Source organism: Crocodylus siamensis, chromosome 3 (genome assembly GCF_052110815.1).
Source record: "Crocodylus siamensis isolate JL-2025a chromosome 3, ASM5211081v1, whole genome shotgun sequence".
In the NCBI taxonomy this organism is placed as follows: domain Eukaryota; kingdom Metazoa; phylum Chordata; order Crocodylia; family Crocodylidae; genus Crocodylus; species Crocodylus siamensis.
In genome coordinates, this window is record NC_143397.1 from 88,495,941 (window position 1) to 88,521,454 (window position 25,514).

General features: G+C 40.7%; 1 protein-coding gene across 2 annotated transcripts in view; it reads left to right on the plus strand.

Moving 5' to 3' along the window:
* The window catches only part of CNTLN (centlein), a 377,819-nt gene that overhangs the window by 250,650 nt on the left and 101,655 nt on the right, over positions 1–25,514 (plus strand). For both annotated transcript variants that reach the window (XM_090038766.1, XM_090038767.1), the window contains 5 exons: positions 494–585; positions 3,892–4,433; positions 7,428–7,602; positions 15,633–15,726; positions 17,491–17,714. In XM_090038766.1, the coding sequence (XP_089894892.1) occupies positions 494–585; positions 3,892–4,433; positions 7,428–7,602; positions 15,633–15,726; positions 17,491–17,714 (1,127 nt within the window). The remainder of the gene's footprint in view (positions 1–493; positions 586–3,891; positions 4,434–7,427; positions 7,603–15,632; positions 15,727–17,490; positions 17,715–25,514) is intronic.

The following is a 25,514-nucleotide window of genomic DNA, read 5'->3' on the forward strand; positions in this document are numbered from 1 at the left end:
TTGTAAAGTATGTGATCTTTTCCTTAACAAAAAAGGGTTTAAAATCTCCATCCATCCTAATTCTGTTACTGTTTGCTTTGTTCACCAATCACTCTGATCCTCCTGGCAGGGGATGAGACCTGGAGAACAAAACTGGTAGTGACTGTGTAGATAAAAAGGCAATGAATTCTGCTTTTAAGGCATAGAGGGAATAGTCTATAAAAGAATGAAAATGGGAATAAAAGTATAGCATCTTTAACCTGCAGATCTATTGAACCTTTGAAAAGCTTGTACTGTAAAAAAAAAACAACACTGTGATACTACAAAGATTCATAATTATGTGATATAAGACTTTGAAAAGAGGTCACTCCTTAGAGACTGACCAAAAAGCTTGAAAAGAAAATAGACTACACTATTTCCAATTTTGAAACTAAAGAGCAGATTTCCTTAAAATGTTTGAATATTGTTTTAGTGGAATATTAGATGTCAAAATATATTATTTATTCTGTGACAGAGCTGCTCTTTAGACTTGGTGAAGATGATGGGGTCAAGAACAGTACTCCAAAGAAGAATGTGAAAGAAATATCAGATCAGACATTACAGAAGGTAGGATATTGAGCCCAGCGAGCTAAATCTAAATTTTAATATAAAGGATTATATGGTATAGTCACTACTCATGATTTTAAGTGTTCTATCCTTAATTTCCTTTAATAATTCAAAAACACTGCCAAAATTGTGTCAAAAATCAATGCTACTGCAGTAGATATTGATGAATCAGATGGGATAAATTCCATTAAGGTCAAAGTAAATTACAAATGTTTTTAAAGACAAAATGAATTGCAAAAGTCAGCAAACTTGCAGCATATACTTATTTTTTACAGCTTTTGAGATCAGTAATGTTAATTTTCTTTTGCCAAAGTTTATGTTTACATAATATCAAATGTAAACCACTGCAGCTGTCTGCTAAAGAATCAAATGTGTGCATGATAGAAATGCAGTGATTAATGTGCTACTAGTATATTAACGTTTGAGCAGTAGTATGAATGAAAATATTATAGTATATATTTAGTATGCATATATTTATTATGCTTTGGTTTAACAAGCATATTTCAGAAGATCCCACTCACTGTACATCATCCTGCACATTTGATTTTGTATAATAACTAGATATTCTTACCAAGTTACAGTTTGTATTCATATTTATATTTTTTATAAGTAGTTTAGCATGTTGACAGGTGTTCACTTAAGAGGGCTCAATTGTATTTTACCATATGGTTTGGTTGCTGCAAAGAAAATACATTCTTGCAACAGGTTTATTTCTTTAGTTTATCATTTGGCTAAACAATATTGGTCTAATTACTTATAAATCTTTTATGGCATTGAATATGTACGGATATGTAACTTAAACGTCAGTATGGTGAATACTATTTATCCGATATCTGTGAATTAACTTGTAGGAAGTACAGTAGTTTACAGCAGATGATGTGATTGCATATACTTCTAACACTTGCCATATGGTCAGGTAATGAAGGCTGTCATCTTGGTATTACTGAATGACAAACATCATGTTAAAATAATAACACACAGAACAGGAGATGCTCACATTCATTTATCTTAAGGTAGAGTGAGTAATTGAAATAATTTGAGTGCTACAGTCTAGGATGTCACACAATTTATGTGTGATTATAATCAATATTTCAGAATTATAATTTTGTTTGCCAGGTACTGCATAATTTTTATCTCAATGGATTCATATAGTTTTATGTTGCTACCTTAGTGTGTTGGCCCAGAAGTTGTTCATCTGGGCTTTTTTTTCCTTCTTTCAACCACAGGAAATGACTTATCTCCTAGGTCTTTAAAACAACAAAGGTCAGAGGAGCTAACTATATTGTATGTTAAACTACAGGAGTATACTTGCCTTTCACTTCAAATTCTGGCTTTGTTGAAATAAATAGCAAAGTCTCCTACTTTATTGGGTTCAGGAATTCACCCAATGAATTTATGTACTTGTAACATAAGCCTTCACTCTTTGTAATTACCCCTCACCTCAAGGGAGGTACAGCAGTGCATAAACATAGAGCCTGAAGGTGGATTACAAGGTTACTGGCAAAGGTGTCTGGGGAAGTTTGAACAACACTATCCCTAATTTAACTTGTCCACTTTGACCCTATGCTTTCATTTAAACTAAAACTATACTACTGTACACAGGATAGTTCTGTAAGATTTATAAGAAATAAAAATCTATCTGTCCAATATTTTTTGTGAACCCTAGTTGTATTTCTTTAGAAATAGTGCACAGCTTATATGTTTTTGACCTTGATACTGTTTTTTGGCATTTCATCTTGCTACTTAGTGCTGAAACTGGTGAATATCTTATAGAATGAGTGTCTAAAGTTATCCTGTAATCCTGTAAACTGACATCTCCTTTTGGGGCAGTCCTGATTGTCCTGGGCCAGGCAATTATTTCGGGCAGAGGAACACTTACCGAGTTTTGGCAAGCTGTCGAGGGCTGCATGGGTAGCCCTGCCCCTGCCCCCTGGTCACCATCTTGGGACCAGAAGTCCCTCCCCCAGCCCTTGACCTTTGCCACCAGAAGCCCCTCCCTTTTCCCCCGGAAATACTATTTTCAGCAAGAGGTTTTGCCATCTCAGAACCAGAAAAACACCAAATTATAGTCTAAAAATCAAACATCTACAACGTTCATTAATTTGATTTACAAATATATTTTTGTCCTGATTTACATGTGTTTGTGTAGTGTACATAGTCGCGATCGCTCAGTAGCTTAAAATGAAGTCTTCCTCTTGTAAACTGTCGGGTATGTTAGCACATTTTATCCGGTATACTTCATAAGTACTTAAAGTGGGACGATGGGTGTGAATGGCCATAGGATCTAGGGACAAAAGGCAACATCTGTACAGCCTTAGACTTCAAAATTCTTCTGTGGATATCTGAATATATAAGCCTATTTTAAAAAAATTCTGAGGTCTAAGCAGCCCTTACTAAAGTCAGAGTAGAGAAAAATTGGTATATCTGTAGTAGGGGGTGAGATTTTTCCAAAATATCTAAGTGTCTTATGAGCCCAAGTTATACTGACTGATAGCTCAAAAAACAATCTAGTGCTTTGGAAAATTTCACTCTGAGTAATTTTTTATTTTCCAGGTCCTCAATTAGAGTAAACTTTCCTTTCAGTTCCAGAAACAGTTATTTGGTTTAAACTATGAGGAAATGGCACTACAGGGCAATAAGAATTAGAGTTTATCATGAGGAACCCCGAGTATGTGTAGAGTATGTAATATGTAAGAAGCAATATGTATTTTCCAGGCAAATTCTTCTATTTCTTGTTTGGCAAGCTAGGATGGCGTAGATTCTCCTCTTATGTGAACAGAACAGTTATGTGAATAGAGAAGTTCTCTGACTTCGTATTATTTAGTTCCTAAGTTTTTCTTAATGCCTTTGGCTGTGATTTTTTTTCAAAGGATACTGGTTTTAAATAAATGCATCAAAGACTATTTGTTTAAATACCCTGTGGAAAATTGTGTTATAATTTTTTTCCTGAAAACATTGCTCAGAATCAGTTAGGATGTATAACCAAATCAACAAAGATCTCCAAATGCATTAGTAAAGTTCATTAGTGTACTTAAACTCTGTGTCACTTTGCCTGGAATTTTAACTTCTTCTACCATCTGCCCTTTGCTCAACAGTTGTAATATTGCAGTTAGAATGTATTTATCTCTACTATCTTGGAATTATTTTAAAATTAGGGACTTTAGATTGCTTTTGTCCTTCGCCTAAACTCAATTTTATTTTCATAAAGTTAAATATGATTGTAAGACACAACAGTTTGGTTTTGTTTCTGGTTAAAAGGTTCAATTTGAGGCGTAATTTTTTCACTTTAAAACTCAATTTAATTAGGTGTGCCAACTGGAAAGAAGATTCAAAGCTCTTGAGAGGGAATCAAAGAAGCTGAAAGAAGTAAATAAAGAGTTAACCAAGAACAGAAATGATCTAAAAACATCTCTAAAACTGCAAAGGGAAGGTGCAAACATGAGAGAGAGAGAGTTTGAGAAGCTACTAAAAAGAATTCGAGAAATAAAGAAAGACAAAGCAGAGCTTCAATTAGTGATTGATCAGCTAGAGAGAGAAGTTGTCTCTCTGAAGAGGCAAGTGGCAGAAGCTAACGGGTTGAGGAATGAAAATGAAGATCTGCTGAGTCAAGTACAGCAGCTGAAGAGTTCACTGGACAAAGCCAAAGCAGTGGCTCCCATAGTCCCTGTGAAAACAACCTGTGGACAATGTAATTGTAAGACAGCAAGCACCAAGGTTAAATTAAAAACAGCCAAGAAAAAGAGCTCTCTGGGACGTCACCAAGCTTTTCGCAAACAGTCCATCAAGGTTACAAGCAACGTAATTGAGAACTTCAATAAGGACGGCTGGGAGGATATGAGTGAAGGCAGGTACGGCTCTCATTAACTTAGCTCTGTAGAGGGGACACTGTGCATATGTAAAGCTCTAGCAAATGGAGATTGAATTTCAACTACTGTCGATTTGGTATTCAGAAAAAATACTGTCAGATCCTTTGAAATATCTTGGGAGGTCTTGTTCTGAGCTTATTGACTGAAATTTGCATGCAAAATTAGCCACAACTGCATGAGTATTTGAATAGGTGCCAGGAAACCCAAAAGAAGGCAATGCTTGATTTCTTCCAGTGATGCTATTTTCATGCAGTCATGAGGCTTGAAATTGACAGTTTGGCAGGTTGATTTAATTTGCTGGCCCTTTGCATATTCACCACTGACAGCTAAGGATTCCCAGGCAAGCCTAGTAAGTCGGTTTAGTTATCTTGTGACATGACGACCCGGGAGGAGAAACATTTTTTCCCCTTAATTTAGTTAGATAAATTTTGAATGACCCATTTCAGCTTGCTAGCAGATGTCTACAAGCTGTTTAACATCCTTTAAATTAAGAACCATCCACACTAATTATTTCATGTATGTTTTATGCGCAGTCATTGTACTAACCTCAATTGAATGATGGTTAAAAATTAGTTCTTTAAAGGTAAGTATTAATGCATAGATCCCCAGTCCTGAGTCACAAGGCCCACCTCAGATAGCACTGGTAAGGCTAGAATTAGCACAGTTAGAATTTTTCTCCCTTTTTATGCACCCCACATTTGAGGAAGCAGTAAGCCACAAGGGCAAATGGGTATAAAATGCCTCCTAACCTCCCACTTCTCAGTTCATTTTTCTCTAAAAGGCAAGAAGAAGCAAGTTCTCAATCTAACATTCTCTGTTATGGCTGCTGTTGTTGATATTTTAATTTCTTTGGGTTTTTTCTGTTTTCAATATTACAGGTAATGCTTTTATGCTTACAGTTAAAAAGTAGGTGGTATTCCCTTTTGCTGCCATTAGCTCTGTTTCCATCTATATATTTTTTTTTGTTTTAATTTAATAGTTTGAACCCCCATGAATAGCTCAATTAAACAAAATATCCATCAAGGGAAAAGTTATTTAGTGGCTTTAAATGGTGTATCAGCCAATGAGAAGCTATTTTCTTTTACAATTGTACTCTTAATCCAAAGTAAAATTCTGTTGAAGAAGCATGATTCAGAGTATCAAAACTCAAGAAGAAAGTGAAATGTCTTTACTTAATTACCTTTTTTCCATAGCCATAAATATATTATCTTTTTCATTGAAATTTGGTCCTGTGTTTCTAGATTCAAGTCCCTTGTTTTCTAGTTGAAATAACATTAGTTCAAAGCATTGAGCTACTGAGAAACAACACAAATGGATATCCCTCCGTGATACCTGAGCAGTAGAACATTTATTGAACATTACTTTTTTCTGCTCTTCCCAGTCAGTGAGATGCATTGATAAACTAGAAGAGCTTCTGATCATACAGATTTTTTTTTAAACTCTGGTCTTAAGTTTGATGTAGATTTATTTAGAGAAGTGCCCTGAATCTCCACTCAGCTATACATAAGCTTTTTGTTAGTGTAACTACTGAAGTGACACCTTCAAGTCAATGTGTTGGTTTAGGAAGTGGTAGAGTACTAAAGTATCTTGTTTCAACCAAATCTTCTGGCTTCACTTTCCCATCTTCCTCACAACTCTTGAAATAAACTTGATGATGAGCTAGCTCAAGGTGAACAGGATGGAAGACCATATGTCCCAAACTGTTCTTTCAGATGAACTACAGTCTCCATGGAATCTCAGCAAAAAAATGTAGGCCTTCTCCTTGTGGGTAGAAAGGTCAACATGTAGCTATGAGAACAGGTAATTTCAGGCAGGTACTTGCCTTCTGGCTGGGACTGTTTAAGCATATGCAGGAAGATAGAGTAGAAGTTCGAATACTAGTGGAATTCTTTTTAGGGGCAGTGTGGTGAGGATCCTTCCAAAGGCTATGGAAATGAATGTTGTAAAGAGATGTACAATGCGTCTAAAACAAGGCAGCAGGATGAAGACAAAGTTCAGAGCAAAACCAAGGTTTCAAGACCTGCACTTGCTCTGTTCTGTAAGAACTTTTTTGGGTGTTTTTCAGTCTCTTAGAACTGGTGCTTCTCAACCATTTTAGACTCAAGGCACTCCTCAGAAAGTGCCATCTCTTAATTCTCACTTATTCTTGACTACAGAAGAATAATAGAACAATTTTTCTGTTGTAAGAATTCAGAAAGACCACAACAGATCAGAATGTTTTTAACACTATGTATTCCTGTTTGAAATTGCTGGCTTTATCTTGTGAATCATGTTTGTTCACCTAACAGTGCTAATATGGGTGGCATCCCGGGGCACATTTGAAAGGATCTCAAGGTCCCCCAAGGTGCTATGGCTCCCTAGTTGAGAACTTCTCTCTTAGACAGTGTCTGTGTTAACATTAGTTTAAAGTTAACCCACATTTTAGGCATTTGTTAGGACTCAAGCTGTTTATTATAGGTAGGTATACCCTGCAACAATTGTTTGGGGTCTTTACATGAATGGATTAGCTTTGCTTTTTTGTTTATTTTTTCATTTTGTTTTTACATGTTGAAGTTAAGTAGCAGCTGTTTTTAACAAGATTCTAGTATATCTTAGGAGTTATGTCACAGGGTTTAGAATATATAGTATAGCATAGCTTTTCCAATATGTCAAATTTTTGGTCTGTCAAGAAAAAGCGCTTGCCATAGCAGGCATTTGGCTCAAGTAGGATTCAGTAACATGATTGATATTAGTAAATTAAGATTTCTTTTTAATTATGAATTATTTGCAAACCTGATTTTTACAGATACATTTCTCTATGTATCCACTGACTGAAAAACTATTAATTATTTTAAGATTATATATTGTTTATTCCTTATTTAAGTGGTTATTGTAATGTGGTATGTGATGGGTTATGTAGCATATTTTCTGCTCCTGTAGTATATGATTTAATATTCCTAACGGGCCTTTTGTTCATTTTAATATGTGCAATTTCAGTGACTCTGAAATACCAGCTTTGGAAAGTTTGGGAGCAATAATTAGAAAAATGGCCCAAAATGTTGATTCACTAGTGGACCAAAATGATCAACAGGAAAAAAATAAAATAAAGGATCATCAGATGTCCCAAAACAATGTACATTTGCAAGACAAGAGCCAACTATATCAGGAAAAGGTAATTTATCACTTATGTAGATGACAATTGTGCAATTTACAAATAATTTTTAGTAAATATTTCTTATAATTTACAGTGTTATTATTTATGTTGCTCCTCTTTGGACAAGTCAGTCCAATGGCAGTCTTACTAATTGTGTTATGGAGTCCATCTTCCTAAACATGCTAGCAATGGGATCTTGGAGAATGTTCATTGTTGGTTGCAAGCTGTGAAAGCTGAGCTGAGCTGCCAGTAAATTCTGTTTTTTGCCAAAGTATTTTTCTAATTGAATACTTTTTTTAGGATTAGAAGTACCTGCATCATATCCATATCCATACTAGCGATTTTCTTTTTGTCTTGATATTGTTCCTTTTATGGTTTACCTTAGCAATCATTATGACTTCTAATTTATAGTCTCTAAAATTAAGAGTATATTAGAAGCCTGGGCAGATCTCGGATTTTGAAGAGGGGTGTGTAGGTAATTTGGTGCATTATCATATATGATATGATACACTTTTTTTTCCTCCCGTTAAAGATAAACTAGAAGGTTTACTAATATGCTAGGGGCTTAGTGCTAAATTATTTGGTTTAAAATCAAAGTAAAAATCAATATAACTATTGAAATGTACACTAGTTTGCTAGATTATATACTAAATTTAAAAAACCCAAACAAACTTGGTAAAAATAGTCAAAAGAGAATGTCATTAGTCTCTTATAGTTAAATGTATATCCCTTACTCAGATTTGTATGGAAAAATCTAGTCTTGAGCATCTTGAGTGCTTCTGATACTTCACTGTCAGTCATTTCCACACTGAGTTAATATTACTACACCTGAGTTAAGATTTTTTGCTAGAGCTAAAAACATCCTTCAGAGCTATGAAACCAAAGAGAAGCATTATCAGGATTAGCTAACAGACAGCAAAATTGCAAAAGAAAAGACATTTTGAATAGTGAAACATCAAGACCATTAAAAAGAAGACAGGGTAGTTAATATCTGTGGAGTGGAGAGAGATTAGCAGGAATCAGGTAGATGATAATGAGTCATGAAGTCAATCGACTCCATCTGCATTACCTGAATAGAAATGCCACTGCCCCTCCCAGGCAGTTGTTTTTAAACTTTGAGTGGAGCAGGAAGCAAAGAGGGAGGGGTGCAACTGTTCCATTGCACTCCTTCTGCATCTACCCCCAGTTAGCAGTTTCCCTGTTGTTTTTCTGTGGGCGTGTATGTTGAATGTAAATTATCTTTGGTTCCAGGAAGAGTTCCTGAAATTGCCTTAACTTACCATGCATTGGAAAGAAGATCTTAGTTCTCAAGCATCTTCATTTTGTGAGACCATGGTTGGTGATCAGTCCTTGTTGGGAGACAGAAATGAATTTTGCCATCATTCTGCAAACCATCATAGGAAACACATATTCTGCTAACACCTTTTTTCAGGAGCAAACTTGGGTTAAAGAATATTATGAGGGCAGCCAAGAAACCTATTTCTCCCATCAGGAACTGCCTCATGAGCAGATTTCTTACTTCACATGTGATCAGAAGAAAGATTGTTACAAGAGGAGAGTCTGGTGTTAATTAGGGCAGGAGTGCTCCACCTCTAGCCCATGGGCCAAATCCAGCTTGAAGAGCTGTGACATCTGGCTCATGGGAATCCCCACGGGTTAGAAAACTTGGCAGAGGGGAGCAGTGAAAGCTCCAGATGGCCAGATACAGCCTTGCTTGGGCCAGTGCCTGTGTAGCAGGATCAGGGCCAGACCTTCCCCTGGCACATCCAGATTGGATTGGGCTGATCTTCCCACCCTTGCCCACATGTCTGGATCAAAGCTGAAATTCTCCATTCCCTCATCCCCTCCCCAAACTGTTCATTGGAACTGGGGACAGGCTGCTGTCTCCTTCCCCCACACACATCTGGATCAAGGTCTCTCTGTCCCCCTCTCCCCAGGTGCATCTGGATCAGGGCTAATCTGTCTCCCTTCTGTGTCCACATTGGAGCTGCTCTGTCCTGACCCACACATCTGGATCAGGATCGGAACCAGGCCATTCCCCCTCAAGCATCTGCATCAGGGCCACTGCACCCCACCCCAGACAGATGGATCAGTGTTGGGCTGTGCAAACCCCCCTGCAGCTGGATTGGGCCTGTTGGTTGGATCCAACCTGTAGAGGAACTTGGCACCACAAATCTGAGCTGTGGGGCAAAAAGGTTGCAGGCCACTGAATTAGGGCATTTAAGCATAATTGAAAATAAATGGCATACACAGTAGAGTGTCTAAATTGTTGGTTGACAGAAGGTCTGAGTAGTATAGTTTAAAATAATAGGAGATGTTTGTTTTGCAGTTTTTAGGTCCAAGACTTAAAGTTTGGATTTATGGCTAGTAGGCTGAATTTAGTAATTGAATTATGCTTTTTCCCTTAAGTTGCATTTTGCACTGCAACTGGATTCTGTTCTGTCCTTGTGGATATATTATGAAGCAACCAAGAGCATATGTTGAATTAATGAATCAAAACTGGCAAGAACTGTATTTAAAGTGGATTACATATATGAAGAAGAACTTAAATAGAATAACCTTTTCTTATACTATGTACGTGGAGAGGGAGTTGTGGACAAAATTAAGAAATAACATTGTGAAATATTCAATGTAAGCAGTGACGATAGCCTTTGGCCCAAGGGCTTAAAGGCATTTAGAGTCTTAAAGATGCAGATAGGTGCCTGTTGGGATCTTCAGAAATGCCTAGGTGCTGAACTTCTATTGATTTCATAGGGAATTGGGCTCTTGGGCACGCACAAGGTATCCCACTGGGTACCTCCCTGTATTTTTAGCCTCCAAATAGCTATAGATTTGGCCTTTTGCATCTTTGGAATGAAGTCATAAATTGCTATCTCAAGTGAGTACAGTACCTTAGGGTTTATATACCAAGATATATTGTGGTTTTTGCCGTCCTTTCTTTTCCTTCTTCCCCCATTACCATTGTATTTTATTATTACTTTGTAGAAACTGGCATTTCAGTTCAGAAAATGTTGCATTTTGAGAACATTTTTATTCTGACCTACAATGAAAAAAGGTGAAGTAAGAAATATCCCATAAACAGGATATTTTTTTGAAAAATTCTGTTGAGAAAGAACTAAAATACAATTTTATGAAAGTTCTCTCCCAGCTGTTGTCTTGTTTCCTCTGCAGCCTTCTTGCTGGGAAACAGGGACTCTCAGCTTCTTTTTGTCCCAACATTCACCAAATTATTCATTTATCCGTTTTCTGTAACTTGTGTTCCTTAACTTGTTCACTTTCTCTTCCCTTTCACTCCTAAGTTAAAGCACTAACCTTGCAGTATTTCTTGTATATTCTGTCTTCCATTCTACGAAGCTCTCTTCTAGCCCTGATCTCTTCTTCCCAGACTCTATCTTCCTGAGTGTGTCTACACAAGATACTTTACTCTGCAGCAGACTAATTGGCTGTGCAGTAAAGTGTCACTGTTTACACATGCACAGCAATTAGGTCTCAGTAGAATAATTGAGTCACACTGAGCCAGAGTATATTCAGTCACATTAATTGCATATGTAGACACACCCCTTGTATCTGGTTTCCTGTGTCCCTCTTTAGTCCCTTGTTCCTTCATCCACACACTTATCTTTTTTATTTTTTTTTGATCTGGTATCCCATGATCACCTCTTGGCCAAACTGCCCAGTTGTGGCCTTAGCTCCACCACGATCCGCTGGCTGGGAAATTGGCTTCGTGGTCGGACCCAGAGGGTTGTGATTGATGGCAGTCACTCATCATGGTGCCCTGTGACCAGTGGGGTCCCTCAAGGCTCTGTCCTGGGACCCATCCTGTTCAACATCTTCATTAATGATGTGGACACTGGAGTCAGGAGTGGACTGGCCAAGTTCGCCGATGACACCAAACTTTGGGGCAAAGCATCCACACCAGAAGATAGGCGGGTGATCCAGGCTGACCTGGACAAGCTCAGCAAATGGGCAGACGAGAACCTGATGGTGTTTAACACCGATAAATGGAAGGTTCTCCACCTTGGGAGGAAAAACCTGCAGCACCCTTATAGGCTCGGCAGTGCTACGTTGGTTAGCACTACAGAAGAAAGAGACTTGGGGGTCATCATTGACCACAAGATGAACATGAGCCTCCAATGCGATGCTGCGGCTAATAAGCGACCAAAATGCTGGCTTGCATCCATAGATGCTTCTCGAGCAAATCCCGGGATGTCATTCTCCCCTTGTACTCGGCCTTGGTGAGGCCGCAGCTGGAGTACTGCGTCCAGTTTTGGGCTCCACAATTCAAAAAGGATGTGGAGAAGCTTGAGAGAATCCAGAGGAGAGCCACGCGCGTGATCAGAGGTCAGGAAAACAGATCTTACGATGACAGGCTGAGAGCCATGTGACTCTTTAGCCTGGAAAAGCGCAGGCTCAGGGGTGATCTGATGGCCACCTATAAGTTTATCAGGGGTGACCACCAGGATCTGGGGGAACGTCTGTTCACCAGAGCGCCCCAAGGGATGACGAGGTTGAATGGTCACAAACTCCTGCAAGACCGTTTGAATCAGGGACTGAAGATTTACACAGTCCTAGTATAAAGAAGTCATGGGAGGGAAGGTGTATTGCACTGGAGAGACTAAGTATTTCAGATTGTCTTCTCTTTTGCAGCTGTATCTGACTTGTTGAAAGTTGTCTTAGAGGGTTGTTTTCATCATGGAGAATTTCTAAGCGTCTCTAGCCATTATCATAATTAGCTGAGAAGTCAAAGGCTATTCAACACTGGTGAGGCTCACTTAACATACTGTGTCCAGTTTTGGGTACCGCACTGTAAGAAAGACAAGAAGAAACTGGAAAGAGTCCAGGAGAAAGCAACAAATAGACCAAAGAGGTCTAACAAAACATGAAAAAAATGTCTTGAAGAACTAGTATGGGAAGAAGACAGAGGGCATTTTATTAGCTTTCAAATACAGAAGGCATTGTTATAAAATGGATTATGATAGACGATTCCAAATATATATAAGGGAAATGACAAAAAGTAATGGTCTTAAATTGCAACAGGGAAAACTTAAGGTTGGATATTAAGAAGAACTTTCTGTGAGGCTGAATAACAAATGGGAGCAGATTACCTAGAGATGTTGTGGAATCATGGACTCTCCATCACTGGTTTTTAAGTGCAGCCAAGACAAGCACTTCGCTGGGATCGTTTAGGGAGTAGGGAATTAGACAAGACTACCTCCTGACTTTTCCTCCAGCTCTATCATTCTGTGTTTATGCTTGTGACAGCAACTGGATTGGATGCCAAGTTCATCATATCAATGCCTAAATCTGATTGATACAGCTGATACTCCTCCTTTCCCCCCATCTAGAAGGGAACATCCTTAACAGTCAGTAGGATCCACCCTGATGTATACTAAAAAACAACAACAAAAAAGGAAAGGATAGTTACTCTACAGTGATTTTCAATCAAAGTGTGAGGGCACCCTGGGTGTCCTGAGATCTTTTTAAGGGTGCTGCGGAGTGCTGCACAATATTGGTACTATTAAGTATGTAAACACCTACACATGATTCACAACGTAAACACAATGATTTCACATAGAAATCCATAGTGTCCAAAACTATTGTGACCTGTTACAGTCTTTGTAAGAGAAAGATCACTTTATAATTTTTCTGTAGTCAAGAAATGAGTGAAGGCTAAGAGCTAGTTTTCTTGAGGGGGTGCCGTGGGTCTAACAAGGGTTCCCTTGAGTCTAAAAAGGTTGAAACTGCTGCTCTTCAATTACTTTTTTTGAAAACCAGAGTCAGTATGGTTTCCATCACCTACCTTTCTTCCTGCCTTTCAGTCTTCACTGGTTATTTATGAGGAAACTGACCAATCTGCCCTTTATGACCTCATATGGGAACATTAGAAAGCACTGGAGAAATTCACATAAGTCATTTCCCATGACTTGCATACAATGCTCCTGTTAGTACGTACTACAAGTTGCAGACACAACTATTTAAAAAACATTCTGTGCCTTAGCTAAGCTAGTAAAAAAATCTTTACTGTAGGACAAGTAGCTAATTTGCTCCTTACTTGGATAAATAAAAACAAAAAGCTGAGCTGGAATTGAAATTCTGTTCTTTCAGACAACAGAGACAGTACAACCACAGTGCCTCTTACACATTTATTTCAAATCTCTCTACTTAGACCAAATGTCAAATGAAAATCCTGATGCATATCCACTATTATTTTGAGATATAGATGAAAAAGCATTACATATTACTCACTACATGTTAGCCAGAATTTTTAGATGGGGCTGCTAAGGCATAAGTGGATCCAATAAATTAGAAAGAAGGCTGTTACCTAATGGCTAAGGCAGTTTGTTGAACTGAGAATCGTGGGGTTTAGGATTAGATCTGCTATTTCATTTGCTATCTGATTTGCTCAGTGTATTTTTCCCTGGCGAGCAGAAGGACAGGAAGTTCTACACATACATGCATACATGTGCCTGACTAGGTCTAAGGTATGGTATGAGTATGGCGCAGGGGAGGCAATTGTTTTGGGCAGAGGACTACTTACTGAGTTTAGGCAAGCCATCAAGGGTTGCATGACAGGCAGCCCACAGAAGATTCATATTAATTTTCTAAATTTTTTAGGGGTCCCATGGGCTGGACAAAATGGCCTGGCAGGCCGCATCCGGCCCCCGGGCCACATTTTGCCCACCCCGGTGTAGAGTGTCATGCATACATTGTATGCAATATTGCTCTAAAGCAGTTTTTTATCAGGTTGTGTATCACTGTGTTTTTTAAAGCCTTCTGAGCACTGTTTTAGTTATTTACAATAATAAATAAGCTGTGCTCCATTCATAGCATCTGATGAGCTAGGCTGTTGCCTATGAAAGTGTATGCCTCTCAGAACCAGGTAGTCCTTAAGTTACCACCTTGCCCTGCCTGTTACCTTACATTTTAAGAAATACATAATCCTTTAGCTATACACAGAACACTGAAAGATAATTTTAATAAACAAATTATGAAATATTCCAAAAACAAAAGCTCATTTCAAAACTAGCTGAACTTTAAAGCAAGGAAATGTATACTTTTTTGACAAAATCTCACTGGGCCTACTGAGCTTTTGCTATGTCATCTTAAGGCATATTGTAAATAGCATTTTTGTTTAGTTATGTCAAATGAGCATTAATCAGGTCCCTAATCCCCTTGGATTCAAATGGGGGTTCACTTGGGCAGATTCCTGGTTTATGTGTAGTCAAACCCAGTGCAAACCCAGAAGCAGGTCTGCTTACATTTAAAGATGTGTAGCTGTGTATATCCTGAGAGGTTATATAAGTTGAGGAACTTGGTCATATACTATGAACAAATATAGTAATATTGTACAGTTGTGTAGGCAGCACATTAGGAAAGCCAAGGCACAATTTGAGATGCAACTAGCAATAAAGTGGATTCTACAAGTATGTCAAAAGTAAGTGGAAGACCAAAGAAGCCATAGATCCCTTCACAGAATCTAGAAAGGAATCTAGTTATGGATGATTAAAATAAGGCTGAAATATTTAATGCCTTTTTTACTTCAGTCTTCCTAAATAGCATCATTTAACCAGATGATGAGTACAGCTGTCAGCAAAGATGGGGAAGAGGACAAACAGTTGAGAGCTGGGGTTGGCAACCTTTGCCAGATGATGAGCATCATGAAAAGCAGGATATTTTAGGCCTGGGAGTAATAGAAAGCTCCTTTCATCTTAGCAATAATTATTGAATACTTAGAATTGTATATTTCCCATAACATTGTATACAATTTGGTTTTATCTCCTTGTTTGTCATTTACTATTTTTACATAGTTTTAGTATTTTCTTTTCCTGCTGTCTATGGGAAGGAGAAAAAATTAATACTTTTCACAAGCCAAAATTGTAAAACAATTTTCTCCTCCACAATTCTGCATAGCTTTATATTAACTTTTCAATATTTGAGGAGGTAAGTTCTTAAATTTTTTTCTGTTAAAATCAGTATACTTCAGAATGTTGCAGCTTGTGGCTCAGAGCTGAAACCTGCTAATCTTTTGTGCTGCTCTTTTGATTTAGGGCAACATGAGGAACAAGGACATAAAAAAATCACATTCCCAAAGAAGGAAGACCTGTCCTTTCATAACAGTTCATCCCTCAGTTGTAAACAGAGGTGGGAATATTATATACATTTCAGCTAACTCATGAGAGAGAATGTTTTGTAGGGACTTTTTATTCCAAGTTCTGAAGACAGGTACAGAGTACTTGTACGAATATTGTTCAGTTATTTAGTTATAGGATGTTCTACTGTATGCTTGTGGAAATTTGACGTATACACATATTTGAAAATTATGCCATTTTATTTGAAAGAGAAACTGTAGTTTAAAAAGTGATCAAATCAGATGTCATTTTCAAGTTCAGCTAATGCAATTTGTTGATATTCAGTCATCTCTACTGATTTCACTAAATAAAATAAGATGTTTACCCCTTTTTATATTATTATTGGTCCTTCCCAACAAGTATAGCCAGGAAACAGAAAGAAAGAACAGCATTCTGTTTTACCTTAAACCTTAAAAATACTATCATTAAAGACTAAAAAACCTTCATTGTTGCTTATTAGGGCTGTGCAACACTTGGCAGGCTTCATGCCTTCGTTCCTGCAATTTTCATCTGAATTAGGCAAGAAATGACAAAGTTTTAGGCATTTTCATTATTCCCCATTATAGGCTATGGGCAAAACATTGAAACATGTCAAAACAGCTAAACAGTTTTGATGAAATGAAACAGAATAGTGCTTCAAAACAAAGCAACTAAATGAAACACTGTCCCTTCAAAAAGGCAAAACGGATGTTGAAACCAAACATGTTTCGCACAGCCCTATTGATTATGCATCAGCCAGAAGTTAGAATAGTATTTTATTTTCAAATCCCAGGTTGGATTTGCAGGGTTGGTAGTTAGGGAAAAACAACCATTTCGTATCTAAATGAGATCACCTTGATAAGGAATCTTTGGGGTTAGGAACAAAGTTACACTTCAACTGTTTTAAGTGATCAGAAAGTGGTTTAAACCTGTAACAGAATAGAAGCTCAGTGCACATAAACCAGTTTCAAAATGGCTGAAACTGGTTTTAAGATAAACCTGGTTGAATGTAGTATCAGACTTAACTGATTTGGGGCAAGCTGATTTATGAAACTTCTGACCCAGACCCCCTCCTGGTTCAAGTTAAATCACAGACCCCCAGCATCCCAGCATGCTTTCCAGCCCTGGGCTGAGCTATGCTGTCTGTTGCAGAGAGCAGAGCTGGCTCCACCGCTGTGCTCCCTAGCTGGAGTAGTGAGGGCTTGCTGACAGGGGAGGGGGGGGCAAGCCCAGTTTACGGAGGGGACTGCATCCCCCAGACAAACCGCAGCTAGAGTCTGGGGACGGGGAGGGTTAAACACCCCTTTCCCCTCTCAAACTTACTGCTGGCTGCAACTGTGGACTACAAATCCCAGAAGCACTTGGAAGCAAGAACAGGAAATGATGAGCAACGTGCAGAGTCCTGCTGCTGTTATTCTGGACTGCAAATCCCAGAGACCTTGGGAACAGCAGGAAGAGGAAGTGCACAAACAGCCAGATATCTGTGCCCTAGCAGCCCCTGGCTTCTGGCCTGAGCCATTGCAGGCATGTGGCTTCATTTCCTGATTCAAAAGTGTGTTCACTTCTGTTTCAGTTTATTCTGTGCAGCTTAAACTAATCTGCAAAGACTGAATCAACTCAGCCTCAGGCTTTTTGACTGGGAGATGATAAACATGGATCCTAATAAAAACAATTTCAATATCTTTTTAGATCAGAACTCCTGTCTGTAAACAAACAGTGAAAAAAGAGTGTAATGTAAAACCAGTATAATGATCTGGCCAAGACGTACCGGTTTGCTGACCTGTTATTTTATGTTTAGGAAACAGAGAGAAGAAGAGGAATCTTCTGATCCAAAAGCCAGGCTGCTCCATTACTTCATTGTGGGAACGAATTAGGTCCTTGCAGCAGCAGATAGCTGTGCTACAGAATGAAAAAAAGGCAGCAGTATCTTCTATTAAAGAATTTAAGGAAGCCAGTGAAAAACTAACATGTCAGCTACATCTGGCTGATCAAAGACTTCAAACCACCAAACAGACCATACAGGTAAAGACTATGCTGATAAATTTTAACAGATAGATCACATTACTAAAGTATGATGGTCTAATTTAACTGCATGGAATTATGCAAACTTGAATTTGATTCCCTACGTTGTTGTGAATGAAGTTATGACCATGCTCTGTTATTTAATAACTGAGCATAGTTTATATAGTCATTTACTAGTGACTAACCAGTAACTAAAAGCAGAGGACTTGATTTCCAGTTGTTTCAGCACAATCATTCTGAAAGACTTGCGGTGCTTGAAATATAAGACCTCATTATAACATTTTGATGGGATTTTTATGAAGCGGACAGTTGTAATAAGATTGGGGCTCAACTTTAGTCGTACTTCTGATAACCTCCCCGAGTATCTACTGAATCCCCCTGTACTAGACACATCCATTCTTGTATGGACATCATCTACTATTGAGGTAACTCTCACTGGTTTCAGTTGCTCAGGCAGAGAAGAGTCTCTTATGCTGCTTCAGTCTTCTTAAATCCTAGATTTCTCTGTGATTGTGGGGGAAATGAGACAATATGTTTTATAAAATGGGAGATTGACAACTTAAAGTAAATTGCTATTTAATTAGCCACTCAAATACCAACTTTCCCCTCGTTTCTTTTAGACTTTTCCTCCCACCATATCTACTATGGCTGTGTGAGTCTTCAGACCATGCTTCAGATCCGGAGAAGCTTCGGACGCTTTGGCATCTGAAGCAGAATGTCTGGATCAAAGCGCTGGCTCCTTTAGGCTTTCCAAAGTGGTTCAGAAGTTCCGAACCACTTTGGAAAAGCTTCAGAGATCTGTCCATAGAGTATAATGGGGAATCATTGAAATATCCGTAACTTTCTTGTTCTTTGTCTGATTTGGATGAACCATGCAGGGGTTGGAGGCTCTGCTGAAAGCCTGCCAAGTTTCAAGGAGATTGGTGCAGGGTTTGGGGGGAACTGCACCCCAAATTCTTGAAAGCAAAACTCATGTGTATGTATTACACCACGGGGGGGGTGAAAACTGCAGGGGTGGTGGCCCCTGGTGAGGCCACAAAGCCTGCCAAGTTTCAAGAAGATAGGTGCAGGGGTTTGGGGGGAGCTGCACCTCAAGCTGCTGACAAGGAAAACTCGTGACATAGATGACCCTGTGTGTGTTAAGGCACAGCGGGCTGAAAACTGTAGGGGTGGTGGCCTCTGCTGCAGCTATAAAGCCTGCCAGCTGTCAAGTCTGCCCTAGCGCCCATGCCTGCTATGGGACAGGGAGATCCGGGTGATGGGGATCCCCTACCCTCCATAAATGCTGACCTCGTGAAGGAACACCTTGAGAAGCTGGATACCTTCAAGTCAGCTGGCCCTGACAACCTGCACCCCAGGGTACTCAAGGAGCTGGCAAGCGTCATAGCCCAGCCCCTGGCACGGATCTTTGAAAACTCCTGGCGCTCTGGTGTAGTGCCCGAAGACTGGAAGAAGGCCAATGTGGTGCCGATCTTCAAGAAAGGGAGGAGCGTGGATCCGGCTAACTACAGGCCCATTAGCCTGACTTCTATCCTGGGGAAGATCTTAGAAAAGTTTATTAAGGAGGCCATCCTTGATGGACTGGCCCAGGCTAACATCCTAAGGGATAGCCAGCACGGGTTTGTTGCAGGTAGGTCTTGTTTGACCAATCTCATTTCCTTCTATGACCAGGTGACCTATCATCTGGACAAGGGAGAAGAGATTGATGTCATATATCTTGACTTCAAAAAAGCCTTTGATCTGGTATCCCATGATCACCTCTTGGCAAACTGCCCAGTTGTGGCCTTGGCTCCACCACGATCCGCTGGCTGGGAAATTGGCTCCGTGGTTGGACCCAGAGGGTTGTAATTGATGGCAGTCACTCATCGTGGTGCCCTGTGACCAGTGGGGTCCCTCAAGGCTCTGTCCTGGGACCCATCCTGTTCAACATCTTCATTAATGAGGTGGACACTGGAGTCAGGAGCGGACTGGCCAAGTTCACCGATGACACCAAACTTTGGGGCAAAGCATCCACGCCAGAAGATAGGCGGGTGATCCAGGCTGACCTGGACAAACTCAGCAAATGGGCGGATGAGAACCTCATGGTGTTTAACACCGAAAAATGCAAGGTTATCCACCTTGGGAGGCAAAACCTGCAGCATCCTTATAGGCTCGGCAGTGCTACGTTGGATAGCACTACAGAAGAGAGAGACTTGGGGGTCATCATTGACCACAAGATGAACATGAGCCTCCAATGCGATGCTGCGGCTAGTAAAGCGACCAAAACGCTGGCTTGCATCCATAGATGCTTCTCGAGCAAATCCCGGGACGTCATTCTCCCCTTGTACTCGGCGTTGGTGAGGCCGCAGCTGGAGTACTGCGTCCAGTTTTGGGCTCCACGATTCAAAAAGGATGTGGAGAAGCTTGAGAGAGTGCAAAGGAGAGCCACGCGCATGATCAGAGGTCAGGAAAACAGATCTTACGATGCTAGGCTGAGAGCCATGGGGCTCCTTAGCCTGGAAAAGCGCAGGCTCAGGGGTGATCTGGTGGCCACCTATAAGTTTATCAGGGGTGAGCACCAGGATCTGGGGGAACGTCTGTTCACCAGAGCGCCCCAAGGGATGACGAGGTCGAATGGTCACAAACTCCTGCAAGACCGTTTCAGGCTGGACATAAGGAAGAATTTCTTTACTGTCCGAGCCCCCAAGGTCTGGAACAGTCTGCCATTGGAGGTGGTTCAAGCACCTACATTGAACACCTTCAAGAGTAAATTGGATGCTTATCTTGCTGGGATCCTATGACCCCAGCTGACTTCCTGCCCTTTGGGCAGGGGGCTGGACTCGATGATCTCCCGAGGTCCCTTCCAGCCCTAATGTCTATGAAATCTATGAAAGTAGGTGAGTGCAGGGGGGTTCTGGGGCCCTGCATCTCTAGCTGCTGACAGGCAAAACTCGTGACATGGGTGCTTGTGCAACTAACTGTCTCTGTCTTGGGGCAGTTGATTGTCTGTATTGATTATTTCCTCTCCTTACTCTGTGGTTTTGTAGGTGTTAATTCATGCTAATTAATGAGTTAACAAGTTAACAAGCAAGGATCAACACCTACAAAACCACAGACAAAGGAGAGGAAATAATACAGACAATCAACTGCCTCAAGACAGAGACAGTTAGTTGCACAAGCACCCATGTCACGAGTTTGCCTGTCAGCAGCTAGAGGTGCAGGGCTTCAGAACCCAGAACCCCTGCACCAATCTCCTCAACAGTTGGCAGGCTTCATGGCCACAGCAAGGGCTAGCAGGCCTGCAGCTTTCACCCTGCTGCTCTTTAACACACACAATGTCACCCATGTCATGACTTTTGCTTGTCATCAGCTTGAGGTGCAGTTGCCTCCCAAACCCCTGCACATATCTACTTGAAACTTGGCAGGCTTTGTGGCCTCACTAGGGGCCACACCCCTGCAGTTTTCACCCCCCTGTGGTGTTACACATGCACGTGCCACGAGTTTTTTGCTTTCAAGAATTTGCCGTGCAGTCCCCCCGAACCCTACACTGATCTTCTTGAAACTTGGAAGGTTTCATGCTCTCAGCAGAGCCTACCACCCCTTCAAGTTTCATCCAGATCAGATAAAAAACAATGAAGTTACAGATATTTCATTGATTCCCCATTATACCCTATGGCCGGATCTCCGAGGCGGCTTCGAAGCTTCAGAGCTGCTTCGGCCAGATCGAAGCGGGAAACCAATCTGGAGCTCCGGATCGGACCGCTGGCATCTGAAGTGCCTGGATCCAAAGCCAGATTGAATAGCTGCCTACTCACACAGGCCTAATATCTACTCTTATTCACTCTCTTGTTCCTTTATTTTTCCTACTCAGTTATATAGCGTTTCTGTTAATTTACATGTAACTTTTTAGCTGAGACAAATTTCCACTCATACTGCCATGATTGGCCTGTCCTTTATAGAGCTGAATCAACACTTCAGCAATAATTGTCTCCTGTTGGTCACACACAACCCCTGCTTCCAGAATTACAATGCTACAACAGATGGACTTGCTAGAAGGAGGCAGGCATTAAAAAAGAAATTAAATGGCTCCCCACCCCTTCCCCCTCCCCCCCCCCAACTTCTGTAATTTTTTTTTCTTTGCAGAGAAGGCAAAAACTGTATAAAGAGCAGTACTCTTTACTGTCTGGGACAAAAGAACTGCTACCTTGCTGGGAGGAAAAATCTCCTTTCTATTATTCATTTTGTAGTACTGGATAGGAAGTATGAATTGTTTATACAAATATAGTGATTAAAAGGAATGTTTAAGGACCATTGGGACCAATGAAGCCCTACTTCCCAAAGCAGTATTCTGAAATACTCAAGGACAGCATCAATTTCATAGATAAAATAGCCTGCTTACTTAAACTTGCTGGTGATCAGCATCTTCCAAGAAGGCAAGACTTGCAGCTCCACAGGAAAGCAAACCAGGGGACTTGAATAAAAGAACATTTATATAGTTTTGCTGGGAAAACTGAAGAAAAAAAACTACTGACATCCATACAGATAGACTAATACAAAGATTTTATTTTAGTGGCTCAAGATTGAGGAAATGTGGTCATAGCACAGCAGCAGTTTTCACCCAGCCATTTTAGTCACTGAACACCTTAAAAGGTGGTGTGCTGTGAGCCAAAGAAGGTAGATGGCATTTCAAGTATTCAAGGAAAAATCTGTATTAGGCATGTACATTTTTTCCTTCTCAGCAACCAATTCAAATTCCCTTCAGGTGCCATGCTAGTGCTACCAAGTGGGAAAACCACATTTTAGGTAAAGGCTTGGGCTACTTGTCAAATGAAAATTCAGGAGGTAAAGAACCTCCATAGTCACTACAGGTTACATGAACATTTTAGAGAAAACACTGTGATTTAGCGGATCAAAGCTTGTAAGATATGCTTTTTAGTGCTATAAGGTACTAAGTTATCTAGAAGTGAAGTCTTGAGGTATTGCAGGGGTAACAGCAGTTGTTTAAGACTGCCACCCTTTTATCATACAACTACCAAAAGTAATGTTATATTTTCAGTTCCTCATCCCAATATTTTTGTTATAGTGGATGCTGACATTTTTCTCTTGGAGGTAGAAAGGGAAAAATAACATGTAAATATTGAAAGCTTGAAACTGGTAGGTAGATTTAGGAAAATTATTAATTATTTAAACAAAATGTCTAATAATCAAGTGAATGTATAGCTGCATCATCATAATAGGTTGGAGTGATATAGCACTTACGGTACAGGACTGAAATAAAGTATAGTATCCCAGCATTTGTAAACATTAACATTGTACGCACGGATACTATAGTCCTGTTGACTGAATTTAGCTAAAGAAAGAGACCTATTAACAGACTTTAACAGATGTTTGTGCAATCAATACTTCACCATAATCTCCTAGGAATCTAATGGTATAAGATCAACTCTAGATTTAAGAGTCAAATATTCCAGATGTTCTTTTTGAAATAGACTTAATGGCTCTTCTAACCTGAGGATTTGTTGGCATCTGTTGATCTCCAGAGTGCATGCACATATATGTATTTGCACATGTAGATATTATATATGTGCATGTGTATGTGGGAAGGTGAAAAGTGAGGAAGGTCATTAAGTTCCTGTCTACTTTTAGAAGTTAGGAATAGTCGTTTTTAAGTTAATTTGTTCTTTTTCAGCTTTATAAGCTCATTTATAGAAATACAGAATTCATATTATATTTCTTCTTCAGCAAAAACATTTCTGTGAATATGATGGCACATGTGAGACTCAAAGTTTGCACTCTGAGGAGACCCATCAATACTGAATCAAGACCTTCTGTTCACAAGTACAGTAGTTAGACTTTGCAATCTGTGTAAAGAAATCACAGCTGGAGTTGTTACTTAATGTATAAGTGATGGCATCTGATCTTTCCTGAGTTCCTTAGAAAAATGTCATAAAAGAATTATTGGCAAAATTGAGGGAAACTCTTTAAAAGCAGTTTTTCCCCCTTGCACCCCCTGTGGCTAATGGCACTACTAACATTTCTATCACCAGATGTCTGCCCATATTAAGAGACATTCCACTGCATATTGTAAAGTAATGGCAATGAAAGTTGTTCAAAATATACTATTTTCACAGCAAAAAATATAAGGGATACAAAGGAAAAGGAGCACTGTTGAAGACAGGTGCTGTAGGGCTTTGGTCTTTGATTAGTTGACACCTTCCCTGTTGTTAGTGAGCCAAGGGTGTAGCAAATACCTCCTGCAGCCCTTCCCCAATGTTTTTTTCTCATCTGCCATGTCTTTGATGTTTCTTAAGATTATTATTGGGAGGATGTTTCTTAGTGGAAGAATCACCTTGTGCTCTTGGCTGGATCACTTAATGGGGCTCTTTCCTCCCCTTCACCCCAGTTTTACCACACCTTAGTTGTTGAATCTGACTCCGCAAACACCGGCTGGTGTAATTGTCTTCTGATCAGGCTAATTAAGCCTGGTTCTAACAGACCCACAGTCCTGGATCCCAGTCCTCCTGCTACCCCTCTGGGGTAAAGCTGGCTCCTTCAGGTACATACCCCAAATACAAACTTAAGCGTTCAGTGGTGGTAAGTATAAATAGAGAATAAAAAGAAAAAAAGAAATCCTCCCAAGGGAACAGGAAATGACAGTGAAAAAAAATTACACTGTCTCTTTAAGCTCTCAAGAAGCAGCCCTGCCCTGCAAAAGGGCTGAGCTTGTTAGCTCTTCCCTTCCCCCTTTCCCACCTACATGCAGGGGAAGGGTTCCTTGCTGGGGCATCTGCCCACCACACCATGGCCGCTCTACCCACAGACCCCAGCAATGATGTCCACCATCCCAGGTTCCTGCTGGTCACCCTGCTCACTGTGCTGGCTTGCCACAGAGACTGGACCTGCCAGTCCTGGTCTTGGCAGCCCCCCTGTGCAGCATGGCTGCCTGGCCTGGCTCCCTGCAGTATCCCAGGCCTCCTCCCACCATGCTGCTGCCAGCTGGATCCTATGCTGCTGTCTGGACCCCAGCAGGGATGCTGATGTCATACACCTGGATGCCACCACCAGTGCTGTTCACGTGCTCCTGGGTCTCCAGCCCTGCCAACTGTAGGCCTGCTGGGCCAGCCAGGGCTGGTGGCTGCACATTGTACAGACCACCTGGGATGATAAGCAGTGGATGGAGTCATTCCAGATGACCCAGACCATCTTCCAGGAGCTCCTTGAGCAGTTCATCCGCACCTGGAGCAGCAAGCTACCACCATGCAGCTGCCCTTCCCCACAGACACCCAGCTGGCCATCACCCTGCTCAAGCTGGCCACACCCACCAACTTCCTCTTCATTGGCCACCTCTTCAGTGTGGGCAGGGCAACTGCTGGGGGGAGCCATCCTGGAGGTGCACGGAGCTCTCCAGGACATGCGGGGGCACACTGTACTCCAGAAGCATGAACCCCTGAAGGTGATGGTAGGGTTCTGTGCCCTGGGCTTCCCGCAGTACACTGGGGACCTAGACGGGACCCACATCCCTTTTACCTGCCCGCTCCTCAGCAACTACCCTGACTACAGCTGACGAGGCTTCTACTCCATTGTGCTCCAGGCTGTTGTTGACCACCGGGGGTCTTTCACTGTGAGTGCCAGATGGGCAGGTAGCACCCACAATGACTGCATCTTCTGCAACTCCACCCTGCCAGCGCTGGTGGAGGGCAGGCACTTTGCTCCAGGGGTGCTGGACCTCCAGCTGGGTGTGGTGGCAGTCCTGGCACTCCTCCCCTGGCTCATGAGGCCCTACACTGGCCAGATGGACTCCCACCAGGCACTCTTCAATTG